The sequence below is a fragment of the Bradysia coprophila genome, assembly GCF_014529535.1.
Source record: "Bradysia coprophila strain Holo2 chromosome IV unlocalized genomic scaffold, BU_Bcop_v1 contig_84, whole genome shotgun sequence".
In the NCBI taxonomy this organism is placed as follows: domain Eukaryota; kingdom Metazoa; phylum Arthropoda; class Insecta; order Diptera; family Sciaridae; genus Bradysia; species Bradysia coprophila.
In genome coordinates, this window is record NW_023503376.1 from 1,051,149 (window position 1) to 1,078,729 (window position 27,581).

Here is a 27,581-nt window from a genome sequence, read left to right on the forward strand (position 1 = left end):
AAACGACAGGCGTTAAACAGGGGTGTCCTCTTTCTCCCAATCTGTTCGTTATTATACTCCATGCGATCTTGGAAACAGTTACAGAAGTCTTGGGCAACTACGACCTTAGCGGAATTAATCTATCACTTCCTTTTCTCCTAGCATATGCCGATGATTTGATACTGCTGACAGACAACAAAAATGACCTCGACCGATTCGTAGAAGAATTTTCAGATGTAGCTCAGGAGGTAGGACTTCGTATCAACCCCGAGAAATGCGAGCTGTTAATCCGAGATCCACACAAAGTCGAATTGAACGATGTACCAACGCTTCAAGTGGGCAAACTAAACATCAAAGTAGTGGAGAAAATGAAATACTTGGGCACATACATAACCAGCAATCTAAACCGGCCTTTGGTAGTACGCGACAGAATCAAAATGGCATATAAAATTACGCATTCACTTCTGCCGTTCTTACGCTTGCACAAACTTCCAATGAACTTAATAACGAAAATATACAATACCGTTATCGCACCAGTAGCTATATATGGATTGAAAGCATCAACGATGACACGCCGAAACAGAATCTCGCTTACAAATATGGAACGTCAGATACTACGAATTATGTCCGATACGTCGAGTGACAAGCCATCCAGCACGCAACCAAAAATAATGCTACAAAATAAAACGATAGTCAAAAGGGTGATGGTTCAACGAATACGCTACCACCGGCACATTGAACGAAGACCACACGATCATATTCTTAAAGTCGCGAGACGCTTTCGAATCAATAGCAAGTACAAAGTGGGTCGGCCGTGTTTCATATGGGAAGACACATTACTTAAAGAAGCAGCAAAATCGGGAACCACCGATCTGTTACCAAATGTGGGAGACGACGAATTCGATATGAAAGCCGTAGAACAGGCCATATACGACGGCAATATATCCGAAGAAGAAGAAGAATAATACCACAAGTTTGTATCGTTATAATCTGTTATTAAATTCTTACCAGCTAAACCTGAGTATTCAAGAAAGGTGAATCTCACAAGGAGATCTTAAATAAAGACAATTAATATGAACCATTCTCAGAGCAAACGCACGATAGTCATCATAGATGAAAGGTGAATCTCTCAGAGAGACCGGAAACTCGTCACTAATGTGATAGATGGTGAATCTCCCACGGAGATCGGAATAGCAACAACAAACTAAACATAAATGTCGTAGTTAGTCGAACTGTACACCAGCTGAGGGTCAGTTCTTTGTGTGTTTGTCCATTTTCCACATACCTGGTTGGCCTAGCGTAATCTAGGAGGCATAGCGAATGGAATACATCGCTCGCTGGGTATAGTGAAGTCGGAGTCGGAGTCGGAGCTCGAGAGCCTCTGAATTACGATCGAAATCATACTCTGGCCGATGGCACCATGTGCACCATTTTTTGTTTCCGAAGAACATTGCCAATTTGAAACGAAATGATTTTTACTAAAGGATGTTGCAGTATAAGCGTACTTACCTTAAGAGTGAATAAGTATATTCATTTGTACATTTGAAGCTTTGCGTCGAAAAGAAATCACTTCGTGTCAGAATAATAATTCAAATCTATTACTTCTACCGTTCAGAGTATCAGCCAGCGTTGGAAATAAAATCTTGCTTTTCATTTTGCTATTATAAGAACAAAATAGCAATGGATTGTCGTTTATTTCTTTCATTGCTGTCGATAACCGATGATTCAAATCTAGCTCAAAGTCAGCATGTTCGCCCAATCTCATTCAAAAATTCGTGTATGTGACCAGTTGGTGTTTCACACGAAGAAATGCTAGGACTGGATTGATTAAAAGAACTTTTCGTTTCGATTTTACTACGTTTATATTCGTCGGAAATGTGTCATCGCAGTGGTTCTATAATAAGTTCTCTTAATTCAAACTTTCCTGTCTTTAAGGTTCTTAGTGATCCATGGCAAATAGTAAGTAACTCGCGAATAAACACCCGGATACTGTCCTTTTCCCTGTCGAAAGAATCGAATTATTCACAGACATGACGTCATTCCAGAAACAAATTCTTACACATCCAATTCCCCAAGATACGATGCCCACTTGTGTCCACCGTCCATCATTTACCATAAGCGGGCCACCTGAACAGATTGAACAGTTTTTTTTTGGTTGTTGTTTAACAGAAGAAGCAAACGCTTCGGCTATGCACAGATTCATCATTTACCTGAGTCGCCGCTACAAGAATCTTTTGCTGGCTGACCAGCGCATAACATTGACTCAACGATACCACCTGGTGCTGCAGGACCATATTTCCGTCGGCACTCAGCATTCGTCCAAATCGGAATCGATACCTCTTGCAGAATTGCTGGTTGTGGTCCATCTATTTACGATAAAAGCAAGTGTTGGAGTACCTACACCACAATTTCACAAATTTTGAAGTGTACTCACTTTCCCTAAGGCTACCCCAGCCAATTACAGTGGCTGTATTGCCCGAATATTGTTTTGAATTACTTGATGGCAAGCAAATCGGCCGAACAGAATGAGAAAATGAAACTGGTGAATCCATTGTAAGAACGGCCACATCATTGTACAGCGTTCGTGAATCAAAGCCTCTGTGTCGGACAACTCGTTTGATTCTACGTTCCACATGCCTGACTTCGGTATCCGATTTGATGTTATGGTCACCCAATCGTACTGTTAATCCGGCCACATCCCACGAGGTCATGCTGTAAGTACGTAAGATAGAAAAGTTTCATCTGACCCGGACAAGAATTCGGAAGATTTGTTTTTACTGAGCAACACAATGAGCAGCTGTTAATATGTGGATGTCATCAATCAGTGAACCTCCGCAAAATTGGCGTCCGGCATTGAATAGAACCGCAATGAAAGGCCACTCGTTTGGTTCGGCATTGTGTCCGCCAATAATTTTTGTTTTGTCCTAAGAGTAAAAAAGGCAATTAACAGCACAAAGTGTCTGCTTATCCTATTCTCACTTACTGGACTTCCATTTTTCTGGCCACACATTCCTTGAATCGTATTGTCCTCTTGTGGTAGCGGACTCTGAGTGGTCGTGTAAATTGGATTCGGAGGTCTTGTGGAATGAGTTGGAACTTGTGGTGGCCAATTGGGATACACGGTAGTTGTTGGTCGTGTGGGCCAAGTCGTAAGTGGTCTTTTGGTTGTCGTTGTAGTGATTGGATGGATTGGCTGCACTCCGGGCGGCAGCGATCCTGACACTGGTGGATGCTACGAGACAATGTGACGATGAAATTTATGTAAGACAGAGAGTCGATTTATTCAATGCGCTTACTGTCGGAGCTGCATGATCTGGTGGATGAGTTGGTGCAGCTGGTAAAGGTGGTGGCCAATTCGGATAATTGTTTTCTTTGTTCTGTACCCAATCGTCTATGTCCGCTGGATTTTCGGTTGTGGTTGTAGCTAAAGTTGAACAACAGACTCCAAACGCCTGTCGTCCATCATTGTTCCAAAAACTGCATGTGTCATAGTTGCCCAGAACCCATGCTTCCCAAATGGATATATCGGGAATTTTGAAGTACGGATAGCAATGTTTAAATGATGTACAGGCACCGAGTTGACCTTTCGAAGTTACACATGGAGCACCTTCACCCAAAACATCATTCCATGTCGGTGCACCAAAGAAAATTTGCCTGGGCTTCCGTGGAGACGCTGTCAAAAGGAGGTTTTATTCAATAGATTTTCAATAGATTCGCATGGAAGATGAAATTGTCGAACAAAAGTTATTCAAAAGAAAAAAAAACTTCAACGCTTTTAACTAGACGTGCATGTGAAGTTGACAAATATTACTCATAGACTAGTAAGAGTACTGTTAAGCAGTTGTGCTGACACGAACAATTTAGTGTACCATCAGTTGTACCGAGTTACGATTCCTCTATATCATGATTGAGATAAATCATGGGCGCGCGTTAGCATAGCGCCCGTGACGCAAGTCCTATTACTAGAAAAAATTTCAAAAAAAATTTTTGTCGTAGACTGCAGAACTATATATTCAGCAAATATTGAAGTTCCACAATTCAAATACAAATGACTCCAAATTACCATTAAAAAAAAACTAGGCGTCCGTACGAGTTCAACGAGCTATCACACGTTCTTGCAGCTTAAAATTTGGCCACGCAAAAAATCTTCCAAGAAGCCCCATTTCCATACATTTTGGTCAATTTCAGTACTTTAAACGAAATGAAAAAATCCTACGTTACTTTGTTAGTCCGTCCGTCCGTCCGTCCGTCCGTCCGTCCGTGTTTCCTATCTTCTAAAGTCTTCTTTAGATTTTGTTGAAATTTTGGGAGTAGATTCTAGTCGTCATTCTAAGACATTCCAGAAAAAAAAATTTGGGGGGAGCCGGCCTCGTTTCGGAGCTAGGGCTCCTCGAAGTTCCCATATAGGCCCCATATAAGAACACCTTTAAGTGTGTGTGTGTGGATGGGTATGGTAGAACAAATTTGTTCGCTTTTGGTAAGCTCTGCTCGTCTCATTTTTTTCCCTAAATTTATAATTTTTTAAATTTTTCAAATTTTTTTAAATTTTTTAAATTTTTCAAATTTTTTTAAATTTAAAATTTTTCAAATTTTTCAAAATTTTTTAATTTTTTTAAATTTTTTAAATTTTTCAAAATTTTTTAATTTTTTTAAATTTTTCAAAATTTTTTAAATTTTTCAAAAGTTTTTAAATTTTTTTAAATTTTTCAAATTTTTTTTTTTTTCAAAATTTTTTTTATTTTTTTAAAATTTTCAAAATTTTTTAAATTTTTAAAGTTTTGTATTTTTTTTTTAAATTTTTCAAAATTTTTTACATTTTTCAAAATTTTATAAATTTTACAAATTTTTCAAAATTTTTTAAATTTTTCAAATTTTTCAATCTACTAATTCTTCCAAAAGAACTGATATCAGTCAAAAACACTCAAAAGAGTAAAAGTGACGCAAGTCCAAAAAAAATTTGCGTCACAAGTGGCAGATGTTGAGGAAAGTACCTTTAAGAAATTTTTTAAAATAGGCACGAATACGTCCTAATACGTCCGAATCATCTGCCACTTTGTGACGCAAAATTTTTTTGGTAAAATTTTGTTTCTAGAATTTCTTTGGTCAAATTTTTGCTGTTACAGTTTTTGCGTACAAGCGCAGAATGCGTCACATCCAGCGATATCAGTTGTTTTGGAAGTATGCACAGGGACTTGCGTCACTTTTACTCTTTTGAGTGTTTTTGACTGATCTTAAATTAAAAATCAAAATTCTTTCACAGAAGTTTAAGTTGTTATTTTCCTAAAACCAAAATTATCTTTTCCGTCTTTTCGTAGCATGAATGTTAAGGATATCATCCGTTCTTGATAACGACCTCAGAAATAAACGATAAGCTGCGACTAATATAGCAGAAGAAAGTGAAGTAAAAGATTTGAAGTCAATATCGTGAAAATACGCAAATATGTAGATGAAGCAACAGATCCAATAGTAAGGGTATTCGGTCAAAATAACCCCACCAAAATAACGAATTGTAGTAATAACTAATGTCAAAAAAATTATTTGAAAAATGACGAGATGACCAGTATATCGACAGAATTCGAGGATTTCGACTATATTCCAGTGTATCGACAGAATTCGAGGATAACGACTATATTCGAGGATATCGACTATATTCGAGGATATCGACTATATTCGAGGATATCGACTATATTTGAGGATATCGACTATATTCGAGGATATCGACTATATTCGAGGATATCGACTATATTCGAGGATATCGACTATATTCGAGGATATCGACTATATTCGAGGATATCGACTATATTCCAGTGTATCGACAGAATTCGAGGATAACGACTATATTCGAGGATATCGACTATATTCGAGGATATCGACTATATTCGAGGATATCGACTATATTTGAGGATATCGACTATATTCAATAGTAAGACTGTCAGTAAGATTTGTGTGCGATCACAATTTACCTAAACTAGAGTAGATCTTACAATTAATGTGAAGCTTGATAATTTTCAAGTTGCTGTCGGTAACAACCCTCTGCAGAAGGTTTTACAGCCGTCTGCTAACATAATAAAATGGTAACATAATAAGAAAGTCGTCCGGCCTGTACTCATAAGCTATATGCGCAAGAGGTTAATAATCTTCAAATCTCAATTCAAAAGTTTTAATTTTACGGTGATCGACAATAACAAGAACGTAGATTAGACGAGTACAGCACACATCTATATAATGTACATCATACGCATAATAGAATCAGCGAAACGAAATAAAATACTGGATTGAATCTGAATCTACTTATTAGTTTTTAATGGTCTTCTATATATATTTGTCAAACACTCAATGGTATATGGGATTGTACGTATGGAACGTATAGTATAGATGCTCGTATCTATGTGCATTAATTTATTTCATTTACCAAAACGAAATTGTTTATGAATATGTGCCATGAATATTTAATATTTTGGAATTACAAATTTTAAATTATTTTTTTGTTGACAGGATTTCGGATGAATAACACCAAGAAATTGTTTTAAAAAAAAACATTTTATTAGTCAGCGAATTGTTCGATGGAACACAAGAAGAAATAAATAAAAATTATTATTTTCTTAATGGCGCGTCGTCGTTCTATTGACAATTTTACATTTTTAATTTGAAAGAAATGAGGGCACATTTTATTCAGGTCGTTAGCGTATTTTTGGGATGTTCTAAGAAGCTTATTCAAGTGCGCAGTATTCAAAATAAAGCCGCGAAAACAAAATACTCGATCAATTACACTCTCTTTCTGGTTGCGCATGGACCGAATGGTCTGTGTGATTTTCCCAGTTATAAATTTTGTTCCAGGAATCAATCTTCAAAATTTGATTAATGTTTTTAAAACAAATTTGTTCAAAGCTTCGCCTAATGTTCGATCAACGCACTTCAAGCAAAAGTAGTACTCTTAATAGTGTAATGAAACTAGACAGTGCTCGATACAAAATTTTACACTGTAAAAAGAGTGGGGATAAAATTTCATACAAAATAGTACTCTATCTGACAGGGGTCAATCGAAGCACCTTTGCTTGGAGTGCGTTGGTTCGATACAAAATCTTTTACCTCGTTAGGTTTAACATTTTTTTGCTATATTAGATAACTGTAGGCAGAGCCCATCGCCCATTTTTTGCTAATGTTGTTTGTTTAATGCCATTACCGAAAGGTTGACGTTCTATTATCAATTTGTATTAATTGTTGTGCTGCCCTATTTCTGGCTTTGTACAAAATAGATTCGAATTTGATTATTGACCTCAAGCCTTTTCTTCATATTTTCTTATTCCGCAAATATTGGATTGGATTGGATTGGATTGGATGGGAAGGGGGTTAGCCCAGCACCTAAGCCTCTAGTGGGCCTGTTGTGCTATTGCACAAGTCACTTGATCATATGAATTGTAATTTTTCATCATATCTCTCCGGACTCAGATAGTTCACAAATCGACCGTGTAAACGTCCCATACGTTGTGAATTCTCTAAGCCACGAGTGGTATGCGAAGACCACAACCATTACTAATGACTCATGCATTTTCCCAATGAGCGACTAGTCGATCATAGATGGCGCTTATCCTACAGTCTGTTGTAAATTGTGAATTGTGTCATTGACATTATGTCAATATGGCGTGATTGTTGCGAAGAAATCGAATATTGGATTTCTTTGAAATTTGCGACTTTGTTACGGTCGTACAGCCATTAGATAACTAATAGCGAGTGCTTAATCACCAAGTGATTAGAATAAAACCAGGCAAGCATTTTTGCACCGGGAGTCGAACCCGGGACCTCTTGGGTATGAGTCCTATGCTCTACAGATTGAGCTACCTGGATCCGCAAATATGCGCACAATGTAAGTTGTGAAAAGAGAAATTACATGCTAAAGGCGTCGAAAGAAGTATTTGAAACATGAAAAGTACGGTTTTAGACGCATGCAGCCAGCATGTAAAATCCATAATGAAACTCTGAATAAAAGTTGAAAAGTCTCGTTTTCGTGTGTTTATTGACATCGGCTTCGCCTCTGATCAACAAAATACACGAAAACCCTACTTTTCATCTTTTCAAGCTTGCAGGTTTAAAGGCGTTCGTTACATGAAATGGGGGATTGCAGTTTTGACCAATTCGACGCAGAACGTTGTTCTAAGCAAAAAAAAATTTTAACGGTATGCCTCTCAAATGAACAGATTTTTTCACAAAATTAATTTTGTTTAAAAAGTACGACCTTAAATCGACCCAATTTTGTCAGCCGCCTAAAATGTACCTGAGGCCGTTTCCAGTCTCGATGAAAATAAGTATGTGTAAGGTGTTCTACAGCAAGAATTACATGGGTATCGACAATTCTGATCAAAAGAGTTTCTAAAAACAGTGTAAAATCAAAAATATAGGGCCACCATTTTGTAATTTTCTTACAGGCGGCTGTACGATTCGAAGCATAGACGAACTTATATTAAGATCAGTGCATTTTAGAGACATACCGGTCGAACCATTTTTTTGTTTAGAATAATGTTTTACGTCGATTAAAAATAACTTATAAAAACTTCAATCCCCCATTCCATAAACTTTCGATGGCCCTTAGCATATAATAAGTAGTTTACATTGGGTGTTGCGAAAATAGTTCATTACATGAGGTATCAATTTGTGATACGAGCATAGCTCACGAGTGTGTTTGAAACAATAACTGTTGAAAACTGTCATTTTGACATTGACACGGGTAGTTGTATAAATCGTCTTCGGGTCGGAAATGCAGAGGGTTGTATCGACGACAACTTGAAATTATCGAGCTTCACGACAACTTATGTGAAAATGTAAATCTCTTCCCTTGTCAAAATAACAGTTTTCAAATCGAGTTGCTTAAAACACACAACTGAGTTCACCAATTGATTCCGAGTTAATGAATTATTTTCGCAGCAACCGATGTATCTACTATTTAACTATTTCTAAAACTTTGTGTGCATTTGCTTATTTACACCAAATTCAATTCAATACAAAACCGTTTCAAATTTATGATCATGACAGACATTGCTCTGTGGAAGAATTTCTGTATAGTTATTTCCAACAGACGGCAAGCAGTATTATTATCGGGTCTATTACTTCCATCGATGAAAGTATTTTTTTAACGGTTGATTTCAAATCTTGTACTTCAATTTTTCAGCATTTATTTTACTATTTAAGGCCCGTCATTGGGAAATGACAGGACAGTTTCCCGAAAATGTATGGAAAATTTTATCACAAAAATTCAACGAAAAATCCTAAGAAACTCACATCTTATGCTTTCCACTGCATTCAGGCATAGTCTCTTTAGGGCGCCAAGGCATATTTGAACACTAAACACTTTTTACTCGATGCAAAAACAAAAAGTTTTTTTTTGTTTTGTCGCGACTAAAACACAGAAAATATTTCGACACAACTGTGACACTCCGCTATTATAAGGACTAGAATGAATGTTTGCTGTGTTCACTTCGGCGGTAAAATATTTTCATTCAAAAAAGTGTCGGACGTTTAAAAACAATCATCAAACGGTTGACAAAGGGTAGCGTATACATTAATGCTCATCGACCATTTTTTAACGCTTTACGAGAGCTCAGCGGACATTCTTTCAACGATGGGAGAGCATTTATTAAAAATGTAGCCTCTCGTAAGACTGCGCTGAACGTAAATAAATGTTCGTTCCTCTTTAGTAAGCTAAGAAGACTTCGCGAAGTCTAATTATGCCACCTCTTTGAACAAAAATATCGGCTGAGGTCGAATAATTCTCCGCGGAGCTCTAATAATTCTTCGCTGAGCTTTAACAAACCTCCGCTGAGCTCTAATAATTCTCCGCTAGGCTTCAGGAAGTGTCCGTTAGGCCTAAGCAAGTTGCAGGAAGGCTTAATGGAGCGAATCGGACACTCAGCGGAGATCTGCCAAAGCTAAGTGGAGTCTTATTAAATCATAGCAACAATTATTAGGTATCCGCTGATGCTTATTGAGTGTTCGCTTAGCTTCATTGCCTTACTACAACGTGCTAAGGTCTGACGGACTCTTACTGAAGCCTAGCGGAGAATTATTAGAACTCATTAGAGGTTTGTAAAAGCTCAGCGGAGAATTATTAGAGCTCAGCGGAGGTTTGTTAAAGCTCAGCGGATAACTATTCGACCTCAGCCGATATTTTTGTTCGAAGAGGTGGCATAATTAGACTCAGCGAAGTCTTGTTAGCTTACTAAAGAAGTGGGAGAGGTTACAATTTTAATAAATGTCTACCATCGTTGAAGTGTCGGACACTTTTTTGAATGAAAATATTTTACAGCCGAAGTGAACACAGCGAACATTCATTCTAGTCCTTATAATAGCGGAGTGTCACAGTTGTGTCGAAATATTTTCTGTGTTTTTGTCGCGACAAAAAAAAACTTTTTGTTTTTGCATCGAGTAAAAAGTGTTTAGTGTTCAAATATGCCTTGGCGAGCTAAAGAGACTATGCCCGAATACAATGGAAAGTATCAGAGGTTAGCTTCTTTGAATTTTTTCGGTGAATTTTTGTGATAAAATTTTCCATACATTTTCGGGAAACTGTCCTGTCATTTCCCAATGACGGGCCTTAAAAGGACCTTATTACCCAGAGCCTGTCATTATTTTTGTCGTCGTTATCGATAACAGATGAACAGCCATTGATTGCATGTGTTGTATTTAAATGATTTTACTTTCGCCGAGGAACAAACAAAAAATATTCCAAAATGTCTCACAATGAAAAGTAAGTAAAATTCAAAATCTACGTCTGATTATTGATTATTGATCTTCACTTCACCTTGGATCAACGAAATTTCACACGGAACCTTCACTTTTCACTCTTCCTACCTAGTGATGTGAATGACTATTTCAGAAAGAAAATTGTCGTTTACAACTGGAACAAAGATCCGAAAGCAAACGCGTCGATGGTAAAGGACGTAAATTATAACACTAAACACGACAGACAGAACCATTAAAAGTTACGTCTTTTGAAGCATCACATCGATTTCAATAAGCCAAACAACAAAAAAGGTTTAAATCCCATGAAAAACGTTTAAATACAATCTCTCTCATTCCACCGACGCCAATAAAAACTTTATTGAACAAAGGCCACAATAAAATCTTTAACAAATTAATTAATTTAACTAGAGATGTTGGCTGGTGGATGAATCACACGCAAAATACAGAAAAAGTACGAATGAAAATCTGTGTAATTCTGGAGGCGAATCGTTTTCTCGACAACTACATATGGGTAATTCCAGCTAATTTGTGACTGTTCGAAATATTTTCACCAATTGAAATGCAATTTCGGCAAACTTTTTTTTCCTTGAAAGCTGTCGTATAAGCCCCATATTACGTCGGTGGCCAAAAATCTCGGGGAGATACAACCATGAAAATGTATGCTTGTTTTCAGAAATTTTTTGAAAATTCTAGTTCATTTTAAAGTTCAAAATTACATTTTTTCATATAAAAACTGAAGATCGGTGTCATTCGAAAGCTACAGCATATGACTTCACAAGGAAAATAATTTTGGCTCGGATCAGGTTAGTTGGGTGAGTAAAGTCGGTGAAAACAGCTTCCCAGTGGTGATAAAAGTCATCCTTGAATTTTAACTCGTCGAGATTATCTCGATAAATTTTGTAACCATTTTGTTAAACGGTTTTGAGCCGAAACAACATTTTCTGTGGGGTAACAACCACCAATTGTGAAAAAAATAGATTTCTGTCTATTTATGACCTCCGAAAAATATCACTTTTTTAGACATATCTCCCCCAAATTTTGGGTTACCAACCTCATATTGGGCTTAAACTGCGCGTCTTGACCATAGCTTTCAGGAAAAAAAAAAGTTTACCGAAATCAGTTTTTATTTGGTGAAAATATTTCGAAAAGTCACAAACGTGTAACGCAACTAACCGCCGACTTTTGCGATCACACAAGTCAGACTTCGCAGGCTAAAAATTCCAATTCTTGTTGGTATGAAAGCACTGTGTCTCCTGAGTATTAGAAAATTTATAGACTGATTTGTTACCGCAAAACATAGCCAGCACATAGCACAATTAACTTTATGACTCACAGTTAACGAAATTTGTAACGCAACTAACCATGGAATTACCCATATATGCATTACCATTAAAAAATCAATTGAAAGAGAAACTGGTTGACTTCAACAACTGAGATGTAACAATATTTCGTTCGAATGGAAAATGTTCTTGTAGCAACTGATTTTTCCCTAGAACTAATTGCACTGTCAACGTAATATAAATGTGTACAAAGTCGACATGTACACATAAGAAACGCATAAAAAGGCAGCGAAATAAACGGTACATTTAATTGTTGTTTTGCTTCCATGCATACAAATATCAGGTTTTGTTTATTTTCGTCTTAGAACAGAGGCAATATTGCAGAGACAAACTTGAAAAGATAAATTTTACAAGAAACTCTTGTTACCTTCTATGACAACAGAATCATCATCCACTTCGACTGATTCTGCAGACGATTCAGCATAGTAATTGCACAATATTAAAACTAGTAAGATCAGAACGTTAGCCAGACGAAACATTACCACGTTTTTATGACACAAAAAAAGATTGAAAATTTAAATTTATTGATCACCGCGAACCAGCCTTCCACCCGTTTCCGTTATTGAATAAATTGTTCCGCGAGTTGTATAACCGTGACATTGACTTCAGCTCACTTAAAAGAACTGGTGCTACATAAAAATCATCGATGGTAAAATTCTGAAAATTAACAACAAAAACATTGATGCCGCGCGCTACAATTGAGTTTATGCACTCCCCACCTCTAAACTTCTCCAAGAACGGCGAATACAGAGTGTAATTGGAAATTAAAATTAAAAACGAAATGTACTTACAGCTCTGCTCGCATGAATGGTACCTTTATGTTCGTAAAGGTAAGAGAGATTTTCATTTTCTATTTCTTTTCTCTTAAGTAACGAATAGGTACCTAGCCTCTCAATTGAAAGTGTTCTAACAGAAAGTTCATTTAGTCGATAAATGTTAAATTTTACCGGAATTTCTACAATCTATTTCCACGTTTTACTGTGAACTTGTTGATCAGGGCCTTTTTTAGTGAAAACCGGCATAACATCGGTTAAGTGATTTATAATTGTAGAGTAAATGTTTCGAATGTTTGCTCCCGGGTGTTTAAACGAAAGAAGTAAAAGATTTTGAAGAACTTGAACCGATTTTAGTGAAAATGAATGCTATGGTTCAGCGACCCGGGCAAGCTATTTGAATTTGAATCGTCTTTCAATTATAAGAAATCTTTTACTTTTTTGTTTAGCTTTCCATTTTTCACACGTGAATAGTGATAGCATGTCAAAGGGTAGTGAAAACAGTTTTTTTGTGATAGCTCGAAATAGACCTGTTACAGACGGCTGTCATCTGTTATCGACAACGACAGTAATAATAAACGACAAGCTCTGACCAAAGAGGTCTTATATAGCAAAAAGCATGTTCAAAACAAATGAAGTAAAAGATTTCTGAAATTAATCTCTGAAAATCTTCGATCAAATGAAGTAATAGATCAGAGAGTAAAACTGCTTGCCGTCTGTGACAGGTTAAAAGTTGAAATTTGACAGACCTCTTCATAAAGAGTATAATCATCGGTAAGGGCCGCCATCCATTCTGGACTTATGACTCAAAATATGGTCAATGTTTGGACAGTCCTGCTGGCTTACAACAGTGCGTATCCGCGGAAGTGGACTATAGGGTAGTGTAGCTGGACTTGCTCTCTTTCGTTCAATGTATAATACACCCCGATGATAAATTGTGTTACAAGCCAAAAACTTAGTCGAAGTAAAATCTCTGGCTAGAAGACCCATATTTTTCGGTGTTTTCAACTTTTTTTTGGTTTTCAAAGCGATGCAGGTGACATAAACGAGATCAAAATTACATGTTCAGCAAAAAAATTGTCCTGAACCGTGCGATCATTGGCCTTGAAAATGTTACTTTCCTCCTACTTTGTAGTAGGTGGAAAACCTCATTTATTTGACTTCATAAAATGAACAGAAACGGAAATGCTTGAGACGAATATGGGCTTATTGTAAAGGAGAGATACAGAGATCACCGAGCCGTTGTTTTCAAATTGGTTCCAGTCTTAAACATTATCACTTTAAGCAAAAAACGTAATAAAGAGACTAAATAATCGTTGTAAACACTACCAGTAAAGAAACTCTAAAAGTTTTAACAACAAAAATTTGTCTCAAAAAAATTTAGAAAGAAAATTTTAACGAAAGAAAGCTTGCACCACAAGTGGCAGATGTTGAGGAAACTACTGTTTAGAAAATTCTAAAATTAAGGAAAAAAATAACAGAACCGAATCATTTGACGCAAACTTCTTTTTTGGCTATAAAACCGCGAAATTCCGCGAACAAAGTTTTTCTGGAACAGGGGTTTTCCCCATGTTTCAGGAATTCAATATCTCGGCCAAATCTCAACCGATTACAAACATCCAAGTTTGGGGTCATTGCAGCCAATGGATACAATTGCTAAAAGTTTCCTATGTGCAGAATGAGCACCAGCTGAATATCACCAGCTGGTGTGTACATGTGCAAACAAAAACACTTTATATTGTAAACAATTCAAAGACAACCTACACACAGTGCATTTCTACGTTAACGTCATCTATGCGCGGACATAACACGTATGAATGAAATAAACACATTGTTAAGGATGTATTGCGATTGTTTATCATGCAATAAGTGTGTGTTGGTAGATCCAGCTGGTTCAGCTGGTGCTCATTCTGCACATAGGAAACTTTTAACAATTGTAAGCTAAAATGTTGCTGTAAATATGTTCATTAGTTCCTAAAGCATTTTTGGAAATTTTTGTACTATAGTCACGCCTGCTCTACAATTCTGCAACATTTATCACTCTACGATGAAACCTGCACAGTGAAATGATTGAAAATATTTTTTAGCTTTTTCAGCTTTCACAATTTGTTCGAGCTTTTCAGGACCGTGTGTTAAACCATCGCGTTATTTGTGAACGACTTCTTACCACTATGAACAGGTTGGCGGATTAAAGTTTGTATTTTTCAGAGGATTATTTTCGGGCTTTACGATTGTTATTAGTTAAAGTTTAATAAACAACAACAAAAAAAAAGTTACAGGCGAGTAAAATCGGCTACCTACCATAAATATTTGTTCTTTCGATCATAAAATCACTTCGCTTAGTCATGCTTCCTTAAGGTTCACTCATTTCAATTATGTTAATAAGACATTAAATACAGAAATCCAATTACGTTAATCCAATCAAAATTTTAATTTATTGGACATGATTAAAATGACGACAGTGACGAGTGGAGAGCTTGTAAAATAATGGAATAAGTTTCTCAGTAAAATTCATTATTATCAACTGATGTTATGCAAATTACATTTTTTTCCCATTGTCATTGTTGTAAAAGCTTGACACTTAATATGGATCAACGTCAATGAACTTAAGAACAAGATTTTTTTCTTACTTACATTATAAGTAGTTAGCAGTGCTGATGACGCTGGTGATCGTATTCAACACGATAAACATTCTGTGCAGAAAAGAATTGTAAATTCGAACAACTCAACTTAATAAAATCCGTTGTCTTTGAATATTATTTGCAATGATTTTAAAGACTTTGCAATCGTATTGATGCTATGTCCACCAGAACACCGTACTTCGTAAACGGTTAACTACAACCGCCCAATGGAGTCCTATCAATATCGATGATGCAATTTACTCCATCACTGTTTAATGTTACTAATACTGTTTCGCACACGTTAAACATCCCACTGTCGAATCTAAGCTGTTCTGAGCTCCTCTCTCATTTGCTAGTTGAAATAGTATATGAAACGAGAGAAATCAGAGAAACTAGAGGAGATGAACAGCTGTAACATCTTATATACGAAAGTTGGACTTTTTACGTGGGATTTTCAGTAACATGTCCAAGCTTGAAATTTAAGCAATTTTTTCAAAATTTTCAAAATTGAACCAATTTATGAACAAGTTGCAATGAGACCTTCAATTTTCACAGAGATGTTTGCTTAAGGTAGAAGTTCGTTGTGTTATAGTCTCCGCTATAAACTAAAATCTTGTAACTCTTTGTTAACTAACGTTTCTATCTTTCTATCTACAAATTTTATGGCTCAAACAATGATAATCCAGTTAATGTTGAATTAGATTCTGTATAAATCTTTCAATACAGCTAACAAAAGTAAGTTAGAAACTTTTTAGCCCCGTACGAAGTACAAAGGGGCTTATAGGATTACGATGCCGTGTGTAATTGATGGAATTCGAAGCAGACGGTAAGGGCAAAGTGTTTGCCTATGTTCATAGATGACGAATCTGCAATAAAAATTTTGTCTGTCCGTCTGTCCGTCTGTCACGTCGATATCTTGAGTAAATCAAATCCGATTTCAAAAAATTTTTCCCCTGAAAGATAGTCGAAATAGTGAGGCTAAGTTCGAAGATGGGCATATTCGGGTCGGCCCTTCGTGAGTTAGGGCCACCTAAGTGATTTAAGGTCTTTTGGTGATATTTATGGCAAAATAAACGATGGAAATGTAAATGACACGGCAAATGATAGGTATTGTCAATACCAATCTAGGAAAAAAAAGTTTTTTAAAATCAGGTGAGTTTACCGTGAGTTAGGGCCTTAGAAGTGAAATGCTACTAGGGCCCTATGTGTATTTTACATAGAACTCGAGTAAATTTCATCCGTCTTTCGTAATTTTTGTTTGATTTGGAAGGTAATCGAATGCCGAATAGAATGTTGTTGAAAAAAAATTAAATTTGGGTCCTTGGCCTAAGGCCGCTACTAGGGCCCTATGTGTATTTCACATATAACTCGAGTAAATTTCATCCGTTTTTCGTAATTTTTGTTTCATTTGGAAGGTAATCAAAGGCCGAATAGAATGTAGTTGAAAAAAAATTTAAATTTGGGTCCTCGGACTGAGGCCGATACTAGGGCCCTATGTGTATTTTACATATAACTCGAGCAAATTTCATCCGTTTTTCGTAATTTTTGTTTCATTTGGAAGGTAATCAAAGGCCGAATAGAATGTAGTTGAAAAAAATTTTAAATTTGGGTCCTCGGACTGAGGCCGATACTAGGGCCCTATGTGTATTTTACATATAACTCGAGCAAATTTCATCCGTTTTTCGTAATTTTTGTTTCATTTGGAAGGTAATCAAAGGCCGAATAGAATGTAGTTGAAAAAAATTTTAAATTTGGGTCCTCGGACTGAGGCCGATACTAGGGCCCTATGTGTATTTTACATATAACTCGATCAAATTTCATCCGTTTTTCGTAATTTTTGTTTCATTTGGAAGGTAATCAAAGGCCGAATAGAATGTAGTTGAAAAAAAATTTAAATTTGGGTCCTCGGACTGAGGCCGATACTAGGGCCCTATGTGTATTTTACATATAACTCGAGCAAATTTCATCCGTTTTTCGTAATTTTTGTTTCATTTGGAAGGTAATCAAAGGCCGAATAGAATGTAGTTGAAAAAAATTTTAAATTTGGGTCCTCGGACTGAGGCCGATACTAGGGCCCTATGTGTATTTCACATATAACTCGAGCAAATTTCATCCGTTTTTCGTAATTTTTGTTTCATTTGGAAGGTAATCAAAGGCCGAATAGAATGTAGTTGAAAAAAATTTTAAATTTGGGTCCTCGGACTGAAGCCGATACTAGGGCCCTATGTGTATTTCACATATAACTCGAGTAAATTTCATCCGTTTTTCGTAATTTTTGTTTCATTTGGAAGGTAATCAAAGGCCGAATAGAATGTAGTTGAAAAAATTTTTAAATTTGGGTCCTCGGACTGAGGCCGATACTAGGGCCCTATGTGTATTTTACATATAACTCGAGCAAATTTCATCCGTTTTTCGTAATTTTTGTTTCATTTGGAAGGTAATCAAAGGCCGAATAGAATGTAGTTGAAAAAAAATTTAAATTTGGGTCCTCGGACTGAGGCCGATACTAGGGCCCTATGTGTATTTCACATATAACTCGAGTAAATTTCATCCGTTTTTCGTAATTTTTGTTTCATTTGGAAGGTAATCAAAGGCCGAATAGAATGTTGTTGAAAAAAAATTAAATTTGGGTCCTTGGACTAAGGCCACTACTAGGGCCCTATGTGTATTTTACATATAACTCGAGCAAATTTCATCCGTTTTTCGTAATTTTTGTTTCATTTGGAAGGTAATCAAAGGCCGAATAGAATGTAGTTGAAAAAAATTTTAAATTTGGGTCCTCGGACTGAGGCCGATACTAGGGCCCTATGTGTATTTTACATATAACTCGAGCAAATTTCATCCGTTTTTCGTAATTTTTGTTTCATTTGGAAGGTAATCAAAGGCCGAATAGAATGTAGTTGAAAAAAAATTTAAATTTGGGTCCTCGGACTGAGGCCGATACTAGGGCCCTATGTGTATTTCACATATAACTCGAGTAAATTTCATCCGTTTTTCGTAATTTTTGTTTCATTTGGAAGGTAATCAAAGGCCGAATAGAATGTTGTTGAAAAAAAATTAAATTTGGGTCCTTGGACTAAGGCCACTACTAGGGCCCTATGTGTATTTTACATATAACTCGAGCAAATTTCATCCGTTTTTCGTAATTTTTGTTTCATTTGGAAGGTAATCAAAGGCCGAATAGAATGTAGTTGAAAAAAATTTTAAATTTGGGTCCTCGGACTGAGGCCGATACTAGGGCCCTATGTGTATTTTACATATAACTCGAGCAAATTTCATCCGTTTTTCGTAATTTTTGTTTCATTTGGAAGGTAATCAAAGGCCGAATAGAATGTAGTTGAAAAAAATTTTAAATTTGGGTCCTCGGACTGAAGCCGATACTATACCCTTCAAAAAAATAAAATTTTAGGGCGATTTGAAATTTTTGTTTCATTTGAAAGGAACGTCGTACGGGGCTTCGTAATTGCGCTATGCGCAATTTGTAACATGTACATATTACATAATAATTTTACTTTAACTACATTAACCGGCGCAATAGGCTTACGGTCAAAGTAGGGTGACAGACGCGCTAGGGTCACGTACGCAATAGATATACGGGTTTGTACGGGGCTCAGTCGCAGCAAACGCTCCGGCTGTTCTGATGACTCGTTTTTTCTGAATTCCAGAAGTTCCACTGCTTATGATACTTAGACTTTGAATAATAATATGCTGAGAGCAACATGCATGTTACACATGATGATGTATCACAGTCACCTGAATGCGAGTGGATAACATTTGTGGGTAAATTAAACTTAAAGAAATAAAAAGTTTTCACGACAATGTCGTTGGCTGTAAATAAATTCCGTAATCTACTTTATAAAATGTAGTAAATTTGATTTAGCAACTCTTATTTAATCTAAGATTGCAAGATCACGTAAACATAATCTCTGCCTGAATATTTATTTAAAGCCAATTTCACTAACGCGCAATATTAATATTGTGGAGCTTTGAGGTGAACATCAATGAAAGTTTAAAACAGGTATGGTCTATTGTCCGTCCGGAGGACATAAAAATTTGATTTTCGTACTTAAACGCACTCATTTTCATATTATTTTGACATAAAATGTGAGTGCGTTTAAGACGAATTCGCCGATCGACCATACCTGTTCTAGACTTTCATTGGTGAACATTACCGTGTGGATGTTACACATACACTAGTACAATAGTTATTTTCCTAACAAACGCTAAAATGCTATCTTTTTTTTAGCAATTGATTGGTTTCCAGCTCGAGCCGGAGGCGAGTACTGGAATCGAATTCGGTAAAAAATCCTTTTTGTGAAAAAAAAGTTAGCTACGACCGACGCTTTTCTCCTGAACGACATGGGAAATAAGTGACAAAGTCGCGATATTTCAACACTAGTTAGGAAAAGACTATTAACGTGAAATTAACAAGTTTAAATGAGTTGAAGGAGTTATGATCATAGACAGAATGCCAAAAGAAAAACTTTGCAACTCAGCGAGGAAAAGTAAAATATTCGTTACCTTCATTGAGACAAAGCTAAATGTTGCAACCGAGTGTCACAATTCGACAAGTTTTGTTCTCATTAGAGTGTGGAAATGTGAGATTTTTGAGATGTATCACATTGCTTTTCAATTTTACACTATTTTTAGTTATAATTAGTTTATAATTCGAAATATTCTTCGAAATTAAAGTCTTTTAATCTTCGTACGTTACGTTATGTTGACGTTTGCTACGGCCTGATATAAACGCATTCCCTTGTAATGGACGAACGAAATCCTGACATTTTGCTAAACCCCAAATGTCAGACCTTCCAAGTGAATGCGTTCTATTCGGTCCGACTCGAATGTGCAAACTAACCGTCCAGTAGATTCCTTTGGTGTTTCGTCAGCACACACCCTAAATTTTCCTTACTCGCTCCGCTCGGAAAATGTGGGCTAGTGCTGAAAAATTTATTTTTTTTTGCATAAAACGCTGCATGCAACACGTTGCGAAATTGGTTGTTTTTGTCAATGAAAGTATACTCACTATTGGTATGGTATAATATCAAAATTTGTATGGAGCAGAGGAAATGGTGATTTTATATAAACAAACTCACCTTTGTATGGACAGACCATACCTGGTTTGTACTTTCATTGGTTTTTGTCACACGATGTGTGTGTAACTTTACAATCTAGTTGCAAAAACAACCACTTCTTGGAACTTGTTGCATAAATGACTATTTAAGACATACGATGTGTTTAGCCTTTAGTCTCGAGGTGCCTTTCGTTTATGACGCGCGCCGTTGAATCAGTTTGATGAAACGTGTTTGACGGTTCTTGGTAGTGGTTCCGTGTGGTTCCCCTTGAGAAAGTTTTTGGAAGCCACTAGCTGTTTCAGGCTCGAGCAGTCGGTGCATCTCCCCACTGCCGCTTGGAGTGACAATCGTTCAGTTTATAAACGGATATCATAAGGTGTGTTGATATGCCCTCTCTTTTAAAAGGCCAACAAAATTGACCGTTCAGTAAACGGAAACGAGAAGTTGTCATCCCAATGAGGATCAACTAATGCGTGGGAACTGAATATTCGGATGTCTTAACGATGAGTCTGAGTGAGAACCCGAATTTGCATTTCAATTTCTCATCATTCTTTCTCTTTTGTATGTGAATGACATGTTGATCAGCTTATCGATGAGCCATGCTAAGAATGGAAATAACAAAAAGAAATTGAGAGAAATTATTTCTATCTTGCAATGCTCTACAACTTGAGTCGATTGAGTTGATAAAAACTGATGAAGTAGCTAGTCCGACCACATAGATCGTGCGACGGTGGTTGAGTTAGTTACCACAGAAAGTACTCTGTGGTATATAAGGAAATAGTAGACCAGAGTGGTGTGCCCTACACTGATATCATTCAAAGCACACATAAGGGTAGCCGAGAGAGTGGAGACGCTTTAATGATGTGTGCTTTGAATCTAGTCAAGGAGAACGAAAAGGGGGGATTAGGGGCTGATTCACAATCGAGCCAAAGTCCTCACGTCCAATGAAAGTGTAAAACAGGTATGGTCTATTGTCCGCCCGGAGGACATAAAAATTTGATTTTCGTACTTAAACGCACTCATTTTCATATTATTTTGACATAAAATGTGAGTGCGTTTAAGGCGAATTCGGCGATCGACCATACCTGTTCTCTACTTTCATTGCTCACGTCCAATGTTCTCATGGGAACGCTCACAGGAGCACGTTTTGGTTACTCAAGTCAAGTCAAGTTTAGCTAAACCACCTCTGTTTTCAATTGTTTATCTGGATTATCTGGTCGAGAAGTTACTCAGTTAAAGTAAATAAATAAATCTATGCGTCTACGTCAGCAGAATTGAATTAATGCAGTAAAATCTACGAAAATATCAATTTTTTCTAGTGGTTTAATACGTCGTTAGATTTACTAAAAACCGTGAAAACCAGGTTTTTTAAAACCGGTTATTACGATATATTACCTGATTTTCCTAGTTGCATTATTTCGACGTATTTTGCTTATACCATAGCTCTGCTCCTAGCATGAAAATAAGAAATATTCGGAGGCTAATGCAGTGAAAAAATGTCTTGCAATCATAAAGACAAGGGTCTTGAATTCTTGGTGTGAATAGTAACAAACAACACATGCAATTAATTATTATTGATCGTATGGCAGATACTACATTTTCATTCACATCTTCATTAAATTAATTCACTAAATTCTCATGGTCCAAGTTCTTAAGCCACTCAACGACCTCCACCGTCACTAACCTTAAATCGCTCAAATCACCTGAGAAACGTCTAAGATGGCAATCACTCAAAATGTGATTCATCGTTTGAACAGTCACATTATCACAGTCACAGAACGGTGAGTCAACGAAATTCCACCGATGTAGTTGTTGTTTGCAGCAGCCATGTCCACATCGGAATCGGTTCAACATCCTCCATCCAACATTTCATTCGGGTTTTCGATCAAAGATTTGTTCGAAAAGTTGAAATGTTGAAATCTCGCGCTTGGATAACATGATCATTCCATATATTGGAGTACGCGAAGTCAGCCTTTCCGGTGGTAGATTTTCCAATTCGACAACGATCGGAAGTGTATAGTTTCTGGAAGCGTTGGAGCATTTTCCCCACTCATTATGTGCCGCAGCCTGTCGTCTTAGATGGGAAGGAGCGATGTTGGATAAAACATGAAGCCATGGAACCGGAGTCGAATCAACTGCACCTGTGATTGTTCTCTTAGCGATGTTCAATTGTGTGTCCACATTGCTCACATGACTGCTCCGGTACCAAACACATGCAACGGTACACGCATACATGTTTAAAAATTTGGGACGCTCGTTGACGTTAGAAAAGTTAGTATGCGTGCTAGGAGCAGTGCCACGCTCATACTCGTATTATTATTGTTTGAATTCGATTTTTCTGAGTGTAGATATGAGCATATATAATTCAGATGTGATAAGACGTCTGATTAGATTTATGTCGACTAAGCATCTAAGTGGAGAAGTGTGGAGTAGTGAATTCAATTGCTAATAAGCAAGACGTACGTGTTTCAACGAGCTGGAAAATATTTTTGTTTAATAAATGTCTACAAAGCAAATAACATCAACAGAAAAAGTTGAAATTGGTAGCAATGCGATTGACAACAATAGTAGTGGAAATGACCCGAATGAACTCACTCGACGAGCGGCTACATTACAAGTGAATTTAATCCAATTCTTAAGGCCCGTCATTGGGAAATGACAGGACAGTTTCCCGAAAATGTATGTAAAATTTTATCACAAAAATTTACCCAAAAAATTCAAAGAAACTCACCTCTTATGCTTTCCATTGTATTCGGGCATAGTCTCTTTAGGTCGCCAAGGCATATTTGAACACTAAAACACTTTTTAGTTTTTTTTTTGTTTTGTCGCGACAAAAACACGGAAAATATTTCGACACAACTGTGACACTCCGCTACTATAAGTACTAGAATCAATGTTTGCTGTGTTCATTTCGGCGGTAAAATATTTTCATTCAAAAAAGTGTCGGACATTTAAAAACAATCATCAAACGGTTGTCAAAGGGTAGCGTATACATTTAATAATGCTCATCGACCATTTTTTAAAGCTTTATAGCTCAACGGACATTCTCTCAACGATGGGAGAGCATTTATTAAAAATTTATCCTCTCGTAAGACTGCGCTGAGCGTAAATAAAAGTTCGTTCCTCTTTAGTAAGCTAAGAAGACTTCGTGAAGTCTAATTATGCCACCTCTTTGAATAAAAATATCGGCTGAGTTCTAATAATTCTCCGCTGAGCTCTAATAGTTCTTCGCTGAGCTTTAACAAACCTCCGCTGAGCTCTAATAATTCTCCGCTAGGCTTCAGGAAGTGTCCGTTAGGCCTAAGCAAGTTGCAGGAAGGCTTAATGGAATGGAATGAATCGGACACTCAGCGGAGATCTGCCAAAGCTAGGTGGAGTCTTATTAAATCATAGCAACAATTATTAGGTATCCGCTGATGCTTATTGAGTGTCCGCTTAGCTTCATTGCCTTACTACAACGTGCTAAGGTCTGACGGACTCTTACTGAAGCCTAGCGGAGAATTATTAGAACTCATTAGAGGTTTGTCAAAGCTCAGCGGAGAATTATTAGAGCTCAGCGGAGGTTTGTTAAAGCTCAGCGAAGAACTATTAGAGCTCAGCGAAGAACTATTAGAGCTCAGCCGATATTTTTGTTCGAAGAGGTGGCATAATTAGACTCAGCGAAGTCTTGTTAGCTTACTAAAGAAGTGGGAGATGTTACAATTTTAATAAATGTCTACCATCGTTGAAATGTCGGACACTTTTTGAATGAAAATATTTTACCGCCGAAGTGAACACAGCAAACATTCATTCTAGTCCTTATAATAGCGGAGTGTCACAGTTGTGTCGAAATATTTTCTGTGTTTTTGTCGCGACAAAACAAAAAAAAACTTTTTGTTTTTGCATTGAGTAAAAAGTGTTTAGTGTTCAAATATGCCTTGGGGACATAAAGAGACGGTGCATGAATACAATGGAAAGCATCATGGGTGAGTTTCTTTGAATTTTTTCGGTGAATTTTTGTGATAAAATTTTCCATACATTTTCGGGAAACTGTCCTGTCATTTCCCAATGACGGGCCTTAACCAATCAACTTACCGATTGCTTAAATTAAAGATCATCGCGTCGCTAGTTGCAAGCTTGTCGGTAACATCTCCCGGAATAGGTTTAGGCTATCCGGCTATTACGACAGAACTTCTATCGTCACCGGACACAGAGGTTGTGCTAAACGCATCAGAGATATCATGGTTTGCCTCAATTACGGCAATTTCGAGTCCAATTGGAAGTTTGCTAGCGGGTTACCTGTCAGACAAAATCGGAAGGCGAAACACGCTTTTCTTTATCAATTTGATTACAACAATTTCTTGGATTATCATTGGATTTTCGAGTCGAGAAGATGCTGCGATTCTATTTATTGAATTGATGATAGGACGCAGTTTAATTGGTATCGCAATTGGAATGGTTACCACACCAACTGTAATGTACAGTTCGGAAATTTGTCACCCAAAAATCAGGGCACGAATGACTGTGATGTCGACACCGTTTTTTATCTCATTCGGGAGTCTAGTTGCCTACTTCTTGGGATATTTATTTCCTGTAAGAGCCAGTGTGTGTGCGAAAAGGTCAATTTACAATTTTAAAATTAGAATGATTTCAGATTAGTGAGCTTGATAGCAGCGGGTATCACTGTTACGACAATGCTTTCACTGTTCTTCATTCCTGAATCTCCAGTTTATCTAGTGACAAAGAATAAGATAGACGATGCTCGCAAAACTCTGGCAAAGTTTCGAAATCTACGTAAGACCATTCCCTCATTTCCGTCCCTGAAAATCGATTAAATTACAACTTAGCGATCCCCTTTTAGATGTTGGAGACATACGAATCGATAGCGAAATTCACAGAATCGAAGCGTCGAAAACTGTCAGCACAGACTCATTTTTCTCGAAATGGAAGGAGTTCGGCAAACCGGAACTGTATCAACCGTTCATAATCATGATGATATTCTTTGCTGTGCAACAGTTGAACGGTATTTTTGTGATATTAGTGTACAGTGCTAGGTTTTCCGTTGAAGCCGGCGTTGAAATCGACGCTTTCCTTAGCGCCGTATGCATAGGAATTATAAGATGTGTAACGACAGTCCTGGTCGGCCTCGCTTCAGTCAGATTCGGGAGAAAACCAATGGCAATTTTATCGGGAATTGGAATGCTTGTGGGCTTGGTGGGGATAATATTGTGTGACGTACTTCAAACAAGTGACGGCAAATACAATTGGCTGCCCGTAGTCTTTTTGTTCGTTTTTGTTTTCGCCGGAACGCTCGGATTTCTAACCCTTCCGTTCGCAATGGTTGGAGAAATGTTTCCACAGAAATCGCGTGCTTTCGCTTCGGGTATCACATTGTGTCTGACATACGTTATATGCTTCGGTCATGTGAAGATGTTCTCGACGCTTTTCGACTATTTTGGAAATGTTGCCGTCTTCTCCTTTTATTCGGTGGTTACATTCGTCGGGCTATTGTTTGCCATTTTCATCTTACCGGAAACGAAAGGAAAATCTCTTCAGGAAATCGAACAATATTTCAAGAATAAATAAGTGACGAACAGCCCTTCTGTTCATTAGACTATAGTAAACTGATAGTAAAATAAATTGTGATTTCGTCTACTAAACTGTGGTAGATGCCATTCACCCAATCAGGGATCGTTCATAAAATATGTTACGCATACGAAAGAGAGGGAATACATGGTTGAAAATGTCTTAGAAAGAGATGTATGTATACAGTCGTCACGCGTGACATACTTTGTAAATGATGCCCGGAGGATCAATATTTTTTTTAGAATTAAAGAGACACATGCTTCACGATCAAACTTAGTTTTTTGTCCAAAGTCTCTTACCGTTTGCATGCCAGTATATCATACAGATATGTACTTGATTCTACTTCAGATCACAATGTGTATGATTTGACGGACTCAGTACGTACTAGCCTTCCACCAAAATGATCAAGGTTCGAATCCCGTGTCAAACAATGGTAACGCCCTAAAGTTCACTCAAGCTTCATAATTTGGGTAGTTGCAGTGCATTTGGTGGCTGCAACTAGGCATGGGCGATAATGAAAATGATTATCGATAATTATCGATTATCGATAATTATCGATAATTATCGACTTTTTTTATCGAAAATTATCAAAAAAATATCGATAATCGATAATTATTGATATTTTGATAATTATAAAGATATCGATAATTCGATATATCGATATTTCGGTCCGAAAATCCGATATTTATCGATATATCGGTATATTGTCATGAATTTTCAGATGAATATCAAAATATCGATATTTTGATATTTAAAGAATTTCGATATTTTGATAATTATCGATAATTATTAAATTATCGATAACGATATGATTAATCGATTATCGATAATTTCTTTCGATTAATATTATCGATAATTTTGAACGTCTCCCATCCCTACCTGTAACGTTGTACACACGGAATGACTTACCCAAATACGATGAATTTGTGTGCATAATGTTTAGCCTACATTTAGGCGAGATATCAATAAAGCGTCTAACTTTCTTCAGAGAGTATTTGCATATTTCGAGGCGTGGTTCGGAAGTCACGTTGATCCGGTGATCCAAGCTGCACTTGTTATTGGCTGTAAAAGGCTGTTGATGAGTCCTTTCAACGAACAAATGCAAATTTCAAATCAAATACGGATTAATGTATGCAAAATGACTGGTCGTAAACTCATTCAAGTTTGATTTTTTCAACAATTTTATCGGGCTGATTGGGCTGATCAATATCTGGCCAATCCGTGAGAGACGTTTCGATATCACAACTGTTCATTCGACATTTCTTTAGCGGAGTGACTATTCGACCGCGCGGCCAAATTGCCAGTTCTTCTTTAGTAGACTATTCGCCCGCGCGGTCGAATAGCCAGTTCTTCTTTAGTAAACTATTTGACCGCGCGGTCGAATAGCCAGTTCTTCCTTAGTAGACTATTTGACCGCGCGGTCGAATAGCCAGTTCTTCCTTTGTAGACTATTTGACCGCTTCTATCGTGAAATCATTTGAAAATTTTTTGTTT

At 37.0% G+C, this 27,581-nt stretch overlaps 2 protein-coding genes and 1 long non-coding RNA gene across 3 annotated transcripts; 2 read left to right on the forward strand and 1 right to left on the reverse strand.

The window, feature by feature from the left end:
- Nucleotides 1-1,816: 1,816 nt before the first annotated feature.
- LOC119072726 (proclotting enzyme) lies at nucleotides 1,817-12,684 on the reverse strand. Its single transcript, XM_037178000.1, has 8 exons — nucleotides 12,421-12,684; nucleotides 3,276-3,652; nucleotides 2,963-3,211; nucleotides 2,758-2,903; nucleotides 2,414-2,691; nucleotides 2,190-2,345; nucleotides 2,039-2,106; nucleotides 1,817-1,980 (listed from the first exon to the last, which is right to left on the reverse strand). The coding sequence occupies exons 1-8, from the start codon at nucleotides 12,530-12,532 to the stop codon at nucleotides 1,894-1,896; spliced, it is 1,473 nt and encodes a 490-aa protein (XP_037033895.1). The 5' UTR covers nucleotides 12,533-12,684; the 3' UTR covers nucleotides 1,817-1,893.
- Nucleotides 9,640-27,486, forward strand: LOC119072728. The gene is made up of 3 exons (XR_005086914.1): nucleotides 9,640-9,652; nucleotides 22,790-22,793; nucleotides 27,356-27,486. It is a non-coding gene; the product is annotated as an uncharacterized LOC119072728 (long non-coding RNA).
- Nucleotides 22,894-26,353, forward strand: LOC119072727 (facilitated trehalose transporter Tret1-like). Its single transcript, XM_037178001.1, has 4 exons — nucleotides 22,894-23,139; nucleotides 24,615-25,094; nucleotides 25,145-25,295; nucleotides 25,363-26,353. The coding sequence occupies exons 1-4, from the start codon at nucleotides 23,023-23,025 to the stop codon at nucleotides 26,085-26,087; spliced, it is 1,473 nt and encodes a 490-aa protein (XP_037033896.1). The 5' UTR covers nucleotides 22,894-23,022; the 3' UTR covers nucleotides 26,088-26,353.
- Nucleotides 27,487-27,581: the final 95 nt, after the last annotated feature.

Coding starts and splice junctions, on each gene's coding strand:
- LOC119072726 (XM_037178000.1), bottom strand. CDS start 12,532: ATGTTTCGTCTGGCTAACGTTCTGATCTTACTAGTTTTAATATTGTGC. Junction 3,653..12,420: donor TGATTCTGTTGTCATAGAAG/GTAACAAGAGTT, acceptor TCCTTTTGACAG/CGTCTCCACGGAAGCCCAGG. Junction 3,212..3,275: donor CAGATCATGCAGCTCCGACA/GTAAGCGCATTG, acceptor ATTGTCTCGTAG/CATCCACCAGTGTCAGGATC.
- LOC119072727 (XM_037178001.1), top strand. CDS start 23,023: ATGTCTACAAAGCAAATAACATCAACAGAAAAAGTTGAAATTGGTAGC. Junction 23,140..24,614: donor GACGAGCGGCTACATTACAA/GTGAATTTAATC, acceptor CTTAAATTAAAG/ATCATCGCGTCGCTAGTTGC. Junction 25,296..25,362: donor GGCAAAGTTTCGAAATCTAC/GTAAGACCATTC, acceptor ATCCCCTTTTAG/ATGTTGGAGACATACGAATC.